The following is a 17,429-nucleotide window of genomic DNA, read 5'->3' on the forward strand; positions in this document are numbered from 1 at the left end:
AGGGGAAAGAAACTTAAACCTTTGTGGGCGTTTGTTAATGCGTTAAAGGGAAACACAGTATGTTTTCACGGCACAGCGAAACCAAATATAGGATATATAAGAATCGATTTTGAGCTCGCACCGTATGCCAGAAAACACTGTGTGTGTGTGGTAGGCCTGGAATAGAGTTTCCTCAGCCGACGTGGAAATTTGCTCCTAATGTATGTTTTATTGAGTCTTGATGCTCTCCAGTCCGCCTGATTGTCGCTTGAATAATGTATGCGTATAACAGAAGCTTCCGTATAATGACAACACAACAAAGCTATCGTTGTGTTTATTGATTATTGATTCTCCCCTTTCCAGTTAAATAACGCTATAACAATAATGTTACAATGGCTAATCTCTTTTCAATGCAAAACGTTCGACCCATCTTCTATAATCACTTACCTGGCCCCATTGCCACGTAAAAAGCCTCGCGTCTACCATTCGTGTTTACATTAAACGAACAATACGTTTGCTTTGCCGAATATGTTACCTCGTAAACATGAGGTACGAGCCTGTGAACCTTTGAACCATAAATTACGAGTTTCTTAACACCGCCTGCTATCTGAAACGCGTCAAAGCAAACCAACCATGCGACGACTTGGTATTTTATAACACGGTGTATGGCAGACGAACATGATGGAGTAAAGACATATGTGACAATGGAGTAAAACAGCTCAAGTGAAATAATGTACATGGTTTTACGTGGATTTAAAACGCTCCCGCATTTTTGCTCGCGGGAGGTCCTCTCGCTTTTTATGTAGCATAGTTGAGAACCTGTATGGTGCATTACTTGTACGACGACTTAATCGTAAACTTTTTCGCACTTCCTTTTTCCACCATTTTGTTGTTATAATAACTTTGAAAGTTTGGCGAAAATTCTCGTTGCAGAATCCGTAACAAAATGGGTTCACCGTGCTATTCAAATAACAAAGCCAGTAACTGAGATTCCAAATGTAAATAGGAACCTTACACGATGGCCAGAAGCTTGTCACAAGAATAATCAAACTGTAAGGTAACCACAGCACAATAAAACACGTGAGGATAAACTTTAGAAGCACCGTCACTCTTCGTTCTCTTACCACCCGCTGTGGCTCACGGTAGAAGCATTTACTACCCGAGTTTTTACGAATTATGGACGAAAATGAATTCGCCTTCGCGATGCTCGCTGAACGTCTGGTTACAAGTGGCAATGTAGCTTCATGCGGGAGGGTGCTGTTCGTTTCAGCTGTATCAGAATGTTTCAAGTCATTTTCCACAGTGGTTGCCATTAATAGAGAAGTCGTCGTGTTAGCGAGGGTCGCTGCGGCTGACGGGTTGTCCCTACTGTCCCGGGGTGAGACAACTTGTTTATTATGTTGGTCACATTTGTCTTGTCCATCAACAGCGCTCGGCGAATTAGAAGAAAACGATTTCTTTTCGTCCGATCTTGATATGTTGTTGGTATTGACAGGAAGTGGCACAGCCATCGTTAGCGTGTCCTTGATCGCTAATGACCTTAACCCACTGAAAGACAATAATTTAATGATGGCACATGTGACAACACACAATAACAACGTAGTGTTTGTGTACTGTTATATCAATTATTCATGTAGGGGCGGGAAGAGCGTTAAATCTAAGTAGCTGTTTTAACACTAACCCAAAATTAAGGCTCTTCCTTTATCGATTTGTTGCGAGCGGAATTGGCCGACGGTGTTGGCGCAACGTCTTGCAATCGATGGAATAAACCCAACGTAAACCGGAGGCAGGTCCCGGTGGGAGATGTAACAGATAGTTCGCATGATTTTATGCAACGCGGCTACAAATGTGCGATAAATCGCCATATTAAACTGCTCAGGGATGACCGCATGGTTTTTTTATGTACTGGGATTTTGACCGCGATACCAGGATGACGTTTTATCATTTATTGAACGGACGCTGACCGCAAGTAAAAGATCGAAGGTACATCACGTATGCTACATTTAACGGGTTTCCTTCCGACTTTTTTGGGGGGAATTTCGTATAAATTATTGTGGGGTAAGATGGCATACTGTAAGTACATAAATAATGTCCCATATTTCCTAATCGTGTTTTACAATTAACAACGGGCTACGGGAGTCGTGAGGAAACGATTATATAATTATGTAAATCTTTTTGTTTAATATCAAATTGGAAAAGAAAAGAGAAAACATGTTCCATCTTACCCCAACCTACTGTATATAACCAAATACGTTAATTTAGATTGAATGACATTTAACAAAGCAATCTTTCAGCAGTCATATTATTGAGCACATTTTTGAACTTTAAGCATAGACATCCATACGTCACCAGCGATGTACCGGGGCAGGGAGTCTAACTACTGGTTGTCAATTAGAGCTGTGATGAGAGCATTATGACAGGATAACCATTGGGAATAGTGTGACAGGGGGTGTATAATGATCAGGTGATGTTTCCTATGTGTTCAAGTATTTGAACCCCTGGCTTACAATGACACAACTGTATATTTGGATCCGAATAAACATAGTTTAAGGAATATCTTTTTAACCTTGCTTAGTACAAGTATAATCCATAAAATACGGTCGTATAGTATTTTTATGAATGTTGCCACAACGCACATACAAAGAGCAAACAAGTCTAGAGGATCAAACAGTTTAAGTGGCACGCTTGGTTTAAGAATATACTTTTTCCTTTTAATACGTGACAATGGTACAATATAGTAGGCTGGGGGGAAGACGGGACACCTATAGCACATAAAATCCAAATTTTTATTTCTACTTTTTCGTCCCATTTAATGGTAAACAAAGAACATTTAAGGAGTTTTAAAACCGTATCCTCACGACTCCCATAGACCGTTGTTAATTGATTAAAACACGATCAGGATATTTCGATATTATGTGCTAAAGGTGTCCCGTCTTGTTCTTAAATTAATCTACTTACAGTCTTCGCTTGCGGAGTTTGCTGATCACTTGGTAATACAACGCGCACATTGCAGTTGCTGGAATATAGAATGCACCGACTATGGTTGCTACTGTAACCCATGCGTTGTCCTTCATAAACGGGATGTAACAATCATTCGTTGGCATCTTCGTATCGGTGGAAAACAGGTCCCACAGAACTATGGCTGGGCACCACATTAGGAAGGACAGGATCCACACACCAGCAATTGCGATGGCTGCCCGCTGTGGGGTGCACCATTTCCTGTACTTTACTGGCTTTGTAATCGCAAGGTACCTGGAACGTAAGATAATTTGCATTGATATGACCGCAGTATACGTAAAGTGTGCCATACACCTATTCAACACCTGCTGAACCTTTTAAATGCATCAGCACCGATCAATAAAGGTTATTCTGCCAAACACAACGTCTGACTTCCAGGATGCAATAAAGGACAGCGGTTATGGTAAAGCACTCATTAAGCAGCCACGTGGAAAACTCAACAAAGCGAGTTATCGAAGAAACTTAAAGTACGTGCGGCGCAGTGGCAACTATTTGTAGACTTATAGTTATACTTGGGTGGAGGAAGATGGGACACCTTTTTATTCCATTTTCTTGTCGCTTGGTAGTAAACAAATAATTCAAAAAAATTATAAAACCGCATCCTCACGACTCCTATAGATCGTTGTTAATTGTCTAAAACACGATCAGGATATTTGGATATTATGTGCTAAAGGTGTCCCGTCTTTCCCCACCCTAATATATAACTTGGATTGACTGACAATTTCGTGAACTGCAATGAATCTCGGAATACGATATTTGATTTGATTTAAGAGTTTACCCAAAGACGCTCAGTTAAACATTAACACGTCGCCTAACCTTTAAAATTACGATTTTAAGGAAGATATAAAACATTTTGAATGTGATGCACAATATATGTGTTCACTTGATGTTCTTACCTATCAACACAAATTACCAGCAGGTTCATCACGGACGCATTGCTAGCAGTGTAGTCAACAGCCAACCAAGCTTTGCACATAACTTCGCCAAGTATCCATTCGTTTTTAACGTTATATGAAGTGTACACGTTCATGGAAAAAGCGCCAATAGTAAGGTCGCTTATAGCGAGGCTTAGGATCAAGTAGTTGCTAAAGTTTCGCAAACTTTTGTTGATGAAAAACGAAACGATGACGACCACGTTGCCGACGATCGTTAACAAGCTACAAGCGCCCGCCAAAATGCATATTAGCAAAACCATTTGCGCTGTTTCCTGGCGCTGGCTTTCTGCCGCTGTCACTCCAAGTAATATATTAGTCCCGTTATACCCAAGCGTGGACGGAGTCGTTGGCATCGTTGCTGCTGGAGACGGTTGATATGAAACTGACATCTTAGCATTTATGTGCCGTTTGAAACGCCAAATGCAAAACGGGATAAAAGCAATGCATTTCTATCCTATATAAAATATACCTTAAACAACAATGCATCACATCGTAAAAACTGTACATTGAAACCAACACGCCGACAATGGAATATATCACAGCTTTATACAAAACAACGAACTGCGGGAGGGGGATACCAACTGTTTTAGACCAATATTAGGTGCATCACCTATATGCCTGGCACTGACAGTAACTCGTCTTAATCTGTTACGCTTGTAATTTCTATAGGAGATGAAATCACGAACAAACCATATCTACTTGCTCTGCTTGAAAAATAATCCAGTATTTTCGTAAGTCTGTAAGCACAAATACCATGCGACTTGTATTAAGCCGAAGGTTATTGACTGTCTGAAGCTCTTTAATACGACGCTAATTCCGCCTTTTTCTCGCGGTGTGCGCTTTTTCTTTTTCCGAATTTTTCTTGAAGGTGTTTTACAATGAAATGTACACACGTACGTTTCAGCGGCAATTACCGGCGCTGTGAACTATGAACCTAATTAATCTCACAAATTATAAATGCAGATTAATGCCATACTTCAATCCTTATCAAAGTTCTCAATCTGTACATTCATCGCTTTGAACAGAAAATTTGCCGATAAGCTGACATTGGCATAATAATCATATATGAGTACGTGATGTGTTTTCCGTACGCAGTATCTCTGATCGCGAAATAAGGAGTGTGCGAACCCTCATTATAACTCGGTGGAAATATTGAACACGACAAATTATCATTATCTTCCAGCGGGCGTGTTTGTTCGTTGAATCTTTTATTAAGACGTCCATCGTTGTTCATACATCCCTTCACATCATGATGGACACGGTGATACGAAGGTTTGTTTAAGCTGCCATCATGAAATACGGTCGTCCAGGTCGCGGACGGGATATTTAAAACGTGTTTAGTTGTCAGTCTAATTAGCGTGGCGGTGAACTGGGAACATTACATGTCGGCAATATATAGTAGGATGGGGTAAGATAGGACACTTTCAGCAGATAAGATCCAAATATTCTGATTTCGTTTTAACAATTTAAAACGATCTATGGAAGTTGTAGGGATACAAGTTTATAATTCTTTGATCGTTCTTTGTTTACTACCAAGAGGGACAAGAAAAAAATGAAACGCTGTCTCATCTTACCCCATCCTACTGCAGTCAATAAGACGCAGCAATCATGGGTTACGCTTTTATTCAAACTTTTTAAAAGTTTTGAACGGGCAAGCGACCCAGTTAACTTTGCTCCAGCCCAGTTGTCACTAATGGGTTGTTCAAACTATCACCCATACAAAAAACACGTCCACAAAGTTACATACATGGTAACTTGTAAGCGGGCACGAGGTGTATGAAACAGAACACCCGTGATATAACGACTGTTGTTTTTCAACCTCACGAGGATAAAGCATTGACTTTTTTATTATTTTTTTAGATTGAAGGCTGTTTATTGCATGTAGCCTACCTATCCTGTTGTTATTTATTTAAATAGAATGAGGATAAAGCATTTAAAATTAAATTAATGCATTTATTCCATGTTAGCGTGTCACCAATTAATGTAAAAACTAAATAAACATGGTCGGTAGTTGGCAGTAGAGTACTAAAATTTTTTGCTTTGCTCTTGTGTATTTTGCTGCAGCAAAAATCGGTTCATTCTATTAGTCGTAGTATGTGTGCCGTGTGCAGGTATGCTGCAAAAGTAGAGTTAGTCACCATAAGACGTTTTTGTTTTTGTATTTATGTACATGACTTGCGTTTGTATCTTGTTTCAAAATATTAATTAGAGCTCTTTTGTTTTTCGTACTTGGTTGTTGTTATAACTTTGCTAAAAATGGGTGTTATAGTGAAGAATCCCCCTACGTATTCTGCTAACCGCTAAACGTATCTAGTAATAGAAACCCATATAAACATATACACACCGTAGATGGCTTTGCTACCACCAACCTCTAACACTTCCCACCAGACTAATCTGTAACAACTGGAAGATTTTTCACCAGTGTAAAATAAATTATATATATAATTGTCTGTTTTATCAAACAATAAAGTTGCTCTGTACGTTGTTTTCTAGGTTATGGCTTCTCACAGTAATGAAGGTCGTTATGTAAACATTGGTGGAATTAAAATCGGTCACTATATTCTTGGCCGTACGCTTGGGGTGGGAACTTTCGGCAAAGTGAAAATTGCCACACATCAGATCACAGGGTACCAGGTTGCTGTTAAAATACTCAATCGACAGAAACTCAAATCTCTCGATGTGGTGGGAAAACTAAAGAGAGAAATCCAGAATCTTAAATTGTTCCGGCATCCCCATATTATCAAGCTATACCAAGTAATATGCACGCCGACCGATATTTTTATGGTGATGGAGTACGTTCCAGGGGGTGAACTGTTTGATTACATTGTTAAACATGGAAAACTTCATGAAAACGAAGCCCGGAAGTTTTTCCAGCAAATTATATCAGGTAACTATGTGTTTGTCTTAAATATGTTGATTGAACTTTTTTTCAAATGTAAATATTTGAACAATTTCTCTCAATTTTACGGCCAATCTGTTTTATTTTGAATGTAACTTATTTATTTCCATGTACATAACTTTTAACAAAAAATCTGTTTCAAAAGCCTAAACTAACAAGTGTATATAAAGTATGTTTTTGAATATTTCCATTCAGATTTATTGTCTTTACACTTTATGAATGAATGAATGTAACTTACTTTATCCTCGCGTGGCCGGAAAACGACAGTTGTTATAACACGGGTTTAACACCTTGTGCCAGCTTACGAGTTACCATGTATGTTACTTTGTGGGTGATTTTTTTTTTTTGGATTTTTTTTTATGCCATGTTAAACAGAAAACCTGTTATAACAACTGTCGTTTCGTCCACCTCACGATGGCTTTCCTACCCATCCCATGTTAACTTGCAGGAGTGGATTATTGCCATCGGCACAAAGTAGTCCATCGCGACCTGAAACCCGAGAATCTCCTTCTTGATGCAAGGAGTAACGTGAGAATCGCTGACTTTGGTCTCTCCAACATGATGTCTGATGGGGAATTCCTTAAGACAAGTTGTGGGTCGCCTAATTATGCGGCTCCTGAGGTTGTGTCAGGTAACTGGATAATGTATATGAAAAAAAAAATATCAAGTGGGGTAATGAAAACAATGGGGTACTTCGGGTAAAAAATATCAAACCCTTCTGCCCGCTAAAAAATCCATTTATCAATGTGTGATAAACATCGTTCCTGGAGACTAAAAAAATGTATATATTACTTGAAAGAGAAAGTAAAGTTTGAATTTTGTTCTTTATTACCTCCTTTGACTAGGCTATGGTATTTTATGGTTTATGTTGTTCTAAAAAGTTAATTATATATGGGTCGGATCTTCACCCACATTTTTCTTTTTATTAGAAATCTAACTTCCGCGTCAGTCTTTTGTCTATATTTTTTGGAGGTTTACCTTGTATATAAAACATTATTTTTACGTCTTTATGGGTCAACGTCTTTACGCACATTTTTATTAGAAGTTCAACTTGGCAATATTTAAACATAAATAACTCGTTGTTTGTTTGTAAACTGTTGCGATGTTCTTTCTTCCAATCAAGTGCAAACCTTGTTTTATACTTTGTGGATATGATAGTTTGGGGTTTCTGCATGCATGGTATTGTAATTAGTTCAGTTATGTTTACACGATCAGCAATAATGTTGTTAAGTGTTGCTTCAATGAAGAATCTGCATTCTGGGTAATAATTCATAAATATAATGATAGATCTTAATGGTTTATGATATAAGTTGCTGACGATGCAATATTATGGTCAATTGTGACTACTTAGCATAGGTGATATGTTTTTGATTGTTAATGTGCACTTACACACATAGTTGTCAAACATAGGAAACCTCATTGATTAATGTGGTGAATGCAATATACTTTGGCTCTGCTTGTTTGTATAGAAACCTAACAGCAGGGTAAAATGTTTGGCCAAAACTAGCGTGCTAAACATACAATGTTATCCCTGTTTAAAAGTTGAGGTGACATGACACCCCAGCCACCCCTAACATTCCGCCTATCTTGATTAGGTAAGCTGTATGCTGGACCAGAGGTTGATGTATGGAGCTGTGGTGTTATACTTTATGCCCTGCTGTGTGGGACCTTACCATTCGATGACGAACATATACCAACTCTGTTCCGTAAAATATCAAGCGGGGTGTTTGAGATACCACAACATTTGGACAGAAATGCAGCAAAACTGATACAACATATGCTCAAGGTATTTATTACTTGTATTCTATATGGGTGAGGTCCTTGTTGCGGGTTCTGGGATTTAGACCAGAGTTGGCCCATCACCCCAACATTGTATATGCACATTCTATTCTATATGGGTGAGTTCCTACAGTGAGGCACGCCATGGGACCTGGGGTTTAGACCAGAGTTGGCCCATCACCCCAACATTGTATATGTACATTCTATTCTATATGGGTGAAGTCCTACAGTGAGGCATGTCATGGGACCTAGGATTTAAGCCAGAGTTGGCCCATTACCACAACATTGTATATGCACATTCTATTCTATATGGGTGAAGTCCTACAGTGAGGCATGCCATGGGACCTGGGATTTAAGCAGAGTTAACCCAAGTACCCAACACTTGTAGTTAATATTGATTTTACACAACTAGTGGTTCTTCATTCACAGCAATTATTCACTGTTTTATTCACCATCGGTTTCATGAGAGAACAAATACATGTTTGTTGCGTAATACTCGTTAAATATTTGCCAATGCTCTATTTGTAGCCCACATAAATATTACCGAGATGCAAAACAATTTGTGTTCTGTGTCAGTAACTAAAATGTGAAATAAACATGTTTTTGTGATATGATAACTTAAATATATATATATATCTATTATTTTGGCCAGGCTGCCTATTTTCATAGTTGATTATTATTTTATTACAATTTATATTTAACATATATTATATATGTACTTATTTTTTTTCTTCTAGCCTTTAAATCCATGACTTATTGATTGCTTTCAAACAAATTGATAAAACAGCCATTAGCCTTAATGGATTCACTTTTTGCATTGACAAATTCATCCCTATATTTTTTTACATTAGTTCTTAAACCTCCTATATGAATTAATAAATCTGCGAGAAAATGGCCAAAATATTTTTATTTTAAGATGTTTGCTTTTGCTATATTACCCTTAGTGGTGTTGAACTATTTGTGTGGATTTGCACAATATACTAATTGCTGTTACTGTTATAAATAGAACAATATTATAAGCTGAAATCTGATAAGCCTACATTACTGTAGTATTCTGAAAGTGTTTTTTTTTGTAACTCAAAAAGTTTCATTACAACTTTAAAAACTTTAAACATCTTAAATGATAGATAGAATGATATGTTTTTCAATGTTGTGAATAATAGCAATTTATTTTGACCTACTGTGTCCAAATGTACAGATTATAATAATTAAAGTTTGGCCTCCAAACAAATATAATAATTAACATCAAAAACTTATAGTGTTTTGAAGTTGAACTACACAGTCACAGTAAGCAGTGGCTCTATATGTAACTATGTGGAAAGTATGAATAAATGTAACTTACTTTATCCTTGCATGTCGGGGTGATGACAGTCGATATAACACGGGTGTTTTGTTTCATACACCTTATGTCCACTTACGAGTTACCACGAATGTAACTTATTTATCCTCGCGTAGAGGGGCAATTATAGTAGTTATCACATGGTTGTTCTGTTTTATACAACTCGTGCCCGCGCTTACAAGTTACCATGTATATGTAGCTCATTTATCCTCGCGTAGAGGGGCAATTATAGTAGTTATAATGCGGGTGTTCTGTTTAATACACCATGTTTTCGCTTACAAGATACCATGTTAACCAAAGAGACATCCACAATAGTTGCAGCATCGAGCCTCGAAACCGCATCCTCCGGTCCAAGCTACACACACACACTAACCTATGACTAATCCAAGCTAATTCAGCACTTTAGTATTTTGTAAACACATTAATATGATTGCACATGCTTCAATTTATGTTAATAATCACATTACAATATAATACTATTATACTATTGCTATTATAACACTTAGAATGGATTTAGCAACATTTATATTCAATTTATGTATAATTCTAAATCTAAATGTATATGTTTGGCTTTGCAAGTGGGCAGATGTTCCGTTGAAAAACTAAACCATCTACACAAGAATTTAAGTCGAGCAACAGAAAGTACAGACTTAGTCAAACTTTTTTACTTCCGGCTTTACTGAATATTTTAGTTTAAACCGATAGTTTGAGATGAAAATCGTATCTCACATATGTGCTGTCATGTTTCTATTGAATCTGGATCATCAAAATAGATATAAAGTTCCCACCAACCAAGTAACAACAACCATCTTCCCAGGTGAATCCAATGAAACGTGCCACAATTCATGAGATCTGCCAATACGATTGGTTCAAAGTTGATCTCGCAAAGTATTTGTTCCCTGACGATGGGAATATCAACACTAATGTCATTAATGAGGAAGCATTGGCTGAGGTAAAGTGTTCCTTTTTTTAAAGGTGGCGGATAATTTTTTCCAACTTATTTCATAATTTACTTTAAATGTTCCTGACTCTGTACATTGAGATTCAATCATGTTTTCATTTTCTTTTGTAAAATATCTCTGTGTTTACAAATTTATTTTAATTGGTATTTTGTAAAATAGTTACAATTTTATTTTAATTACTGTTTCATAAAATATTTCAAAATGTTTTAATTATATTTGTAAAATATTAATTTAGCCATTGTAACTTTGAAACATAAACTAATGCCTAAAATATAAGTAAGCACAATGTAGCATTTGTATGGGGTTAGGGGTGCATGAGGTGGCATATGTTTACTAAACTCCACTTAATAATTATCATTGTCTATACCAGTGCTCTTCAACCGGTGTGCACGGTGCACCCTAGGGTGCTCCAAAATATGCCAGGGGTGCACCAGTACAAAAAGGTATACAAGGGTGCATCACAAACTTTAACAGTTTTCAGCAATAATATTCAGTTTTGAACATTTTTAACAAATTTAGCCACTTTCCTACAGTTTTTTTATATGAATTCAGAATTCTATATTTGCATAACTGGGAATCGAGAAACGTCATTATTTTTACGTTAAAGCAATCAGGGGTGCATGAGTTCGTCGCAACAACTTCAAGGGTTCACCAACCCAAAAAAGGTTGAAGAGCACTGGTCTATACCATAGTAGTTACCAACCATTATCATACTTGTAATGTACTTAAGTAAACACACCCCTGTGTTAATCATTACAGGAGTTCATATGCTGGCCTATTTCATCACAATATAGGTTTCACTATCTCCCTTGTCAATGTGAAAGTAAAATCAATATATTCTGAATCTCATTAACATTGTAATGAAGGTTAAACATTTTAGCAAGAATGTTATATGTTTAGCTTTTTTTTTTTTAATGTATACAGATTGTACCAACATTTATGTTTTTGTGTTTTTATATATAACACTGCGTGGTAAGATGGATACCTTTATTCTGCACATAATATCCTGTGTTGCTTGATCTTGATTTTAACAATTAACAATGCTCTTTGAAATCATGAGGATATTTACTAAAAACCAAACAATTCCAAACCCGGGGTGGCACGGTGGGCAGGCCAGCCCTGGAATTTCCCGCACTTGATTAATCAGTAAAAAAAATTCAGTAATCATTACAACCAAAAGTTTTACAGGAATAGGCATATATATCTGTTCCTGCCTCCCCTAGCATTTTAAAAGCTTGCCCTTATGCTCTTTAATATTTTCCATACATTTATAATCCAATCTTCGATTTTGCCACCCACGCTGTGGTAATCGTATTAAATTCACATCCTGTTAAATAATTAATAGGTTTGCCGCAAGTTTGGCGTAAAAGAGGAAGAAGTCTCACACGCTTTATCCCACAAAGCACCCCATGATCCACTGAACGTGGCCTACCATCTTATCATTGATAACAAGGTATGAGGATTGAAAGACTCCAACCCAGTGGGGACTAATGGGTTCTCCAAATTATCAACCACACATAAAAATTAATAAAAAGGGCCTTAAAAAAATTTGTCCCCCAGGTTTACATATGTGGTAACTTGTAAGCAGGTACAAGGTAAAGGTGCATGAAACAAAACACCTGTGTTTTTACTACTGTCGTTGCCTTGCCACACAGGGGTGAAGCAAAATACATTCATTCATTCAGCTTAGTATGAGTTAAATTATACCCCATTGTAGGTTTAGCATCAACGTTTTATTTCAGACTTTTACTCAAGTAGTTTTCACCCGTGGCAGGTTTTTAACGACTGTCAGTCTGCTATTATTTTCCTTCTTTTTGTTGTTTTATTTCTGATCTTCGTTACTATATTGGAAGAGATAAAACATTTTTTAGCACATTTTTACCTTTTTTATTTTAATTTTCCAGATCATTTACAACCAAGCTCAAGACTTCTTCCTTGCTTCCAGCCCCCCATCGTCAGGATTGACGGGATTCTCGTTCGCGCAACATGATGCGAGGACTCATCCAGAGAGGATTGCCCCCATGCTCGACTTCCATGAACAAAGAGGTCGCTCTTCATTTAATCCTTCGTATTTAATCATCATAATTATCCATAGATCTATAAAGTGGGGAAGATGCCTCTTCAGTTCTTCTCAGTTGATAACATTTAAACCTTAATCATAAGAAAACTTTTTTGGTTAAATATTAAAAATTATCCTTTTAGAATTGCCAAAAAACTCTTACAGTGTTATAATATGCGTGGCAGAAACAGCATGTATGAAGATAGTAATTTAGATCATACATAAAAGTTTCAAAAGATTTCCTTCACATTTATTAACATGTCTGTCAAGTTGCAGCAACAACATATATACAAATACAATACATATATATACAAGATATTTTTAGCGTATATAAATACAAGCTATATTTATATATTTAACACATTTTCCAACAGAAGCCCCTGTTACCACTGTCCCACCAGGCAAGCAGGGCAAACGATTAGCTCCGATGAAACGTGCCAAGTGGCATCTTGGTATCCGGTCACAAAGTAGACCTCGTGATATTATGTTTGAGGTGAGCGTAGGCGTAATTAGGGGGTGGACGGGGTGATATGACACCCCGCTTTTAAAACATGGCTGGCATTATGGTTTATATTTTGGTGAAAAGTTTTGTGGGATATGTTTTGTAATTATTTATTATTATGTGCCTCTTATTAAATAAATTTTCCAATTTAGTTATACTGACTGCAGAGTTTAAAATTTATTTAATGACTGTCGCTTTTAAACTGGTATTGGTAGTTAGGTTTGATATAATAATTATTTTATAAAGATACAACTTTTGGCAATTCAACCAACCCAGTATTACTTAATAGATCGTCTAAATTTTAAGAGATTTATAAAACAGAACACCTGTGTTATAATGATTGTCATTGCACTGCCATGCGAAGATGAATAAGTTAGATACGTGGTAACTTGTAAGTGGACACGAGGTGTATAAAACAGAACACCCGTGTTATAACGACTGTCGTTGCTCCGCCTAACAACAATCAATTTTTTTCTTCATATATCTCAAACCCAAACTCTTATCCCAGGTTTTCAAAGCAATGAAACGACTTGGTTACGCTTGGAAATTAATCTCGGCGTTCCACGTTCGTGTACGTAGGGTGAACCCAATCACTAAACATATCAACAAGATGAACTTACAGGTAAAATACATTATATGTGGATGAGGACTGAGGTCATTGTCGGGGATTCGTGGTTTAAGCCATAGTTGGCCCATTACCCCAACATTGTATATGCACATTCTATTCTATATGGGTGAGGTCCTACAGTGAGGCACACCATGGGACCTGGGATTTAGACCAGAGTTGGCCCATTCCCCCAACATTGTATACGCATATTATTCTATATGAGTGAGGTCCTACAGTGAGGCACGCCATGGGACCTGGGATTTAGACCAGAGTTGGCCAATTACCCCAACATTGTATATGCACATTCTATTCTATATGAGTGAGGTCCTACAGTGAGGCACGCCATGGGACCTGGGATTTAGACCAGAGTTGCCCCATTACCCCAACATTGTATATGCACATTCTATTCTATATGGGTGAGGTCCTACAGTGAGGCACACCATGGGACCTGGGATTTAGACCAGAGTTGGCCCATTCCCCCAACATTGTATACGCATATTATTCTATATGAGTGAGGTCCTACAGTGAGGCACGCCATGGGACCTGGGATTTAGACCAGAGTTGGCCAATTACCCCAACATTGTATATGCACATTCTATTCTATATGAGTGAGGTCCTACAGTGAGGCACGCCATGGGACCTGGGATTTAGACCAGAGTTGGCCCATTACCCCAACATTGTATATGTACATTCTATTCTATATGAGTGAGGTCCTACAGTGAGGCATGCCATGGGACCTGGGATTTAGGCCAGAGTTGGCCCATTACCCCAACATTGTATATGTACATTCTATTCTATATGAGTGAGGTCCTACAGTGAGGCATGCCATGGGACTTGGAATTTAGGCCAGAGTTGGCCCATTACCCCAACATTGTATATGTACATTCTATTCTATATGAGTGAGGTCCTACAGTGAGGCATGCCATGGGACCTGGGATTTAGGCCATTACCCAGAGCCAAGCCTATCCTAAACTGTGTTATATTATAGCAACTTGGTCTAAACTAACACACCATCCAATTTATCCTTTTACTTTTGCTACCAGGAATAATGTAATCCCAGGTTTGGTTCCTATTTACACCAATATATCACAATTCATATGAAAGGAAAACCAGCACTAACTCCCAACCTAACCTTTCCCAGTTGTACCAAGTTGACTATCGGAGCTATCTTCTTGACTTCAGTAGTTTATCCGAGGATCAACCAGAACAAGGATCGGGTGATTCAATCACAATGAGTTCATCACAAGATGATAAATGGTCGGCCTGCATGGCTGTTGATGGTGAGGTTTACTAGTTTGTTTTATATGACATATTATTTTCTTATGATATTTATTATTCACAATCCAAGATCATTTTGTATCCTTGTGTTGAAAATCAAAAATAATCAAACCAACAAAGAGAAAGTCAAACTTAGGAAACCTCATTGATTAACGTGGTGAATGCAATATACTTTGGCTCTGCTTGTTTGTATAGACACCTAACAGCATGGTAAAATGTTTGCCTAAAACTAGCGAGCTAAACATAGGATGTTATCCCTGTTTAAAAGTTGAGGTGACATGACACCCCAGCCACCCCTAACATTCCGTCTATCTTGATTAGGTATTTCTCCTAATAATAAAAATTTTAATTATTTCTCCCGCTCCAGAATCGAAATATTCGAAGAGCGTCCCGTCTTCCTCAATTCCGATGAAAAGGAATCGAAACACGAGCTCCGACCCCGGGGAAGTCCACCACACGATGGAGTTCTTCGAGATGTGCTCAAGCCTTATCACCGCACTAGCGAGATAGATACATTTCAACATTAGCGCAGCAAGAAAAAATTAGGGGGTTTTGGTAACAAATTTTTATTTTTTATTTTATTTTTTTTAAAGGGGTTATAGCGGCATCACCATAAACCCCAAGTCTCTGGCAGAGCTTTTGCAATTTAAATCATGTCTTGGTTCTGTTTGTTCCCCCATGTTTCCCAATGTTCCTTACCATATTTAAACATCTAGAGCAGAGTTTTTAAACTGGTTACAGAAAATGCTTTCACAACAAAATTGTTAGTTGAAATGTGTATTTTTTTCAATTGTTAGTTGAATAGTAGGCTTCGTTTTTGCATTGTGTGTTCGGCAAATTGGTCAAATCATTTTTAAGAATGTTATAAATGGTTTTGTTTTAAAATATTCAAGAAATACTTCTTTAGATTGTCGCTTAAACTGATTAAAATATTTGTATTGTAATATTTGTTTAAATTACAATTCTAGTACGGTAACTATGAATTGGTAAATTCTATTTTCCAAAAGTGACGTATTTTTTCCTATAGTCTTATCATGCGATGCATTGTATCTTAAACGCTTTGATTTGTTTGGTACTGTGGGGTAAGTTGGGACACCTTTAGCGTAGAAGTGGTGAGGATATAATTCTTTAAATGTTCTTTGTTTACTACCAAATGGGACGAGGTGAAAAGATGTCTCATGCTACCCCACCCTACTATGTAATCTGTACAGATATATTTAGCTGTTCAAGACCTAACAGAATATCCCCACAATATCTCTGTTTTAAACAGAGATATACATTATATTTACATCCTCTTAAACAATTTATCTTCTGTCTTGTTTTGTCGTTTTCCAAATGTTGCTTTTCATACGGATTCAGATTTTTGTTGTTACTGCAAATTCAAATATTTGATTTCGTGCATATTCAAGTTTTAGCATCCAAATATGCATAAAATGAAACATATGTGAACGACAAAACCTGCAAAAAACGACTTAACGCAATAATTACCGTGAACTCCTGACTTGCTGGTGTTTAGCGCAAGGTGTTTCATTCAACCAGCATATTAAGTTACTGTGGATGAACCACAACTTATTTCTCATTCGTAATGTTGTGTTTTTCTCATTGTGGTTTCGTTGGTTCAATAATTTTGCTTCTGAAATAAGTCCAAAGTTTTTCGCATCTGTACATAACGTATCGCATTAGCGTATTATACACCGCATGCTCTGTTGTTTTTATCGTGGTCTTCATATTCGCTGCATGTTCGCCTTTACCCTTTCAGTGCCGATAAATATTGTGTGTCCATACAATTGCATAAGGAATGTATATAAACATGATACCAATGCCTAAATGGTAACGTATAAAAGTGTGGGGTAAAATGGGATATCGTCAGCACGTAATATCCCATATTTCCCAAATCTATTTTAACAATTAGCAATGCTATTTTGGGGTCGTGAGGAAGCGGTTATATAATTCTGTGAATTTTGTATTTTTACAGTAATGTGGAGTAAGATGGGTTATAGCACATAATATTCCATATTTAGTAATCGTGTTTTAGCAACCAACAACGCTTTTAGAATCGTAAGGATACGGTT

The 17,429-nt window shown here is 37.3% G+C and overlaps 2 protein-coding genes across 2 annotated transcripts; one reads left to right on the forward strand and one right to left on the reverse strand.

Moving 5' to 3' along the window:
* Positions 1–615: 615 nt before the first annotated feature.
* Positions 616–5,263, reverse strand: LOC149737386 (muscarinic acetylcholine receptor M2-like). The gene is made up of 3 exons (XM_089873689.1): positions 3,894–5,263; positions 2,938–3,231; positions 616–1,527 (listed from the first exon to the last, which is right to left on the reverse strand). The coding sequence occupies exons 1-3, from the start codon at positions 4,319–4,321 to the stop codon at positions 723–725; spliced, it is 1,527 nt and encodes a 508-aa protein (XP_089729815.1). The 5' UTR covers positions 4,322–5,263; the 3' UTR covers positions 616–722.
* A 761-nt stretch (positions 5,264–6,024) lies between these two features.
* LOC149737387 (5'-AMP-activated protein kinase catalytic subunit alpha-2-like) lies at positions 6,025–17,185 on the forward strand. The gene is made up of 11 exons (XM_089875404.1): positions 6,025–6,043; positions 6,426–6,819; positions 7,280–7,462; positions 8,427–8,617; positions 10,767–10,901; positions 12,257–12,364; positions 12,816–12,957; positions 13,345–13,463; positions 13,981–14,094; positions 15,221–15,359; positions 15,725–17,185. The coding sequence occupies exons 2-11, from the start codon at positions 6,429–6,431 to the stop codon at positions 15,865–15,867; spliced, it is 1,665 nt and encodes a 554-aa protein (XP_089731530.1). The 5' UTR covers positions 6,025–6,043; positions 6,426–6,428; the 3' UTR covers positions 15,868–17,185.
* Positions 17,186–17,429: the final 244 nt, after the last annotated feature.

This window comes from Ciona robusta, chromosome 3 (assembly GCF_009617815.1).
Source record: "Ciona robusta chromosome 3, ASM961781v2".
Lineage (NCBI taxonomy): Eukaryota > Metazoa > Chordata > Ascidiacea > Phlebobranchia > Cionidae > Ciona > Ciona robusta.

What these genes read in the sequence shown, in the direction of transcription:
- LOC149737386 (XM_089873689.1), bottom strand. Translation starts at nt 4,321, where the DNA reads ATGTCAGTTTCATATCAACCGTCTCCAGCAGCAACGATGCCAACGACT. An exon ending in CTGGTAATTTGTGTTGATAG is followed by an intron (nt 3,232 to 3,893) that starts GTAAGAACATCA and finishes CTTACGTTCCAG; the next exon opens with GTACCTTGCGATTACAAAGC. An exon ending in AAACTCCGCAAGCGAAGACT is followed by an intron (nt 1,528 to 2,937) that starts GTAAGTAGATTA and finishes ATTGTCTTTCAG; the next exon opens with TGGGTTAAGGTCATTAGCGA.
- LOC149737387 (XM_089875404.1), top strand. Translation starts at nt 6,429, where the DNA reads ATGGCTTCTCACAGTAATGAAGGTCGTTATGTAAACATTGGTGGAATT. An exon ending in CGACTTCCATGAACAAAGAG is followed by an intron (nt 12,958 to 13,344) that starts GTCGCTCTTCAT and finishes ATTTTCCAACAG; the next exon opens with AAGCCCCTGTTACCACTGTC. An exon ending in CTCGTGATATTATGTTTGAG is followed by an intron (nt 13,464 to 13,980) that starts GTGAGCGTAGGC and finishes CTCTTATCCCAG; the next exon opens with GTTTTCAAAGCAATGAAACG.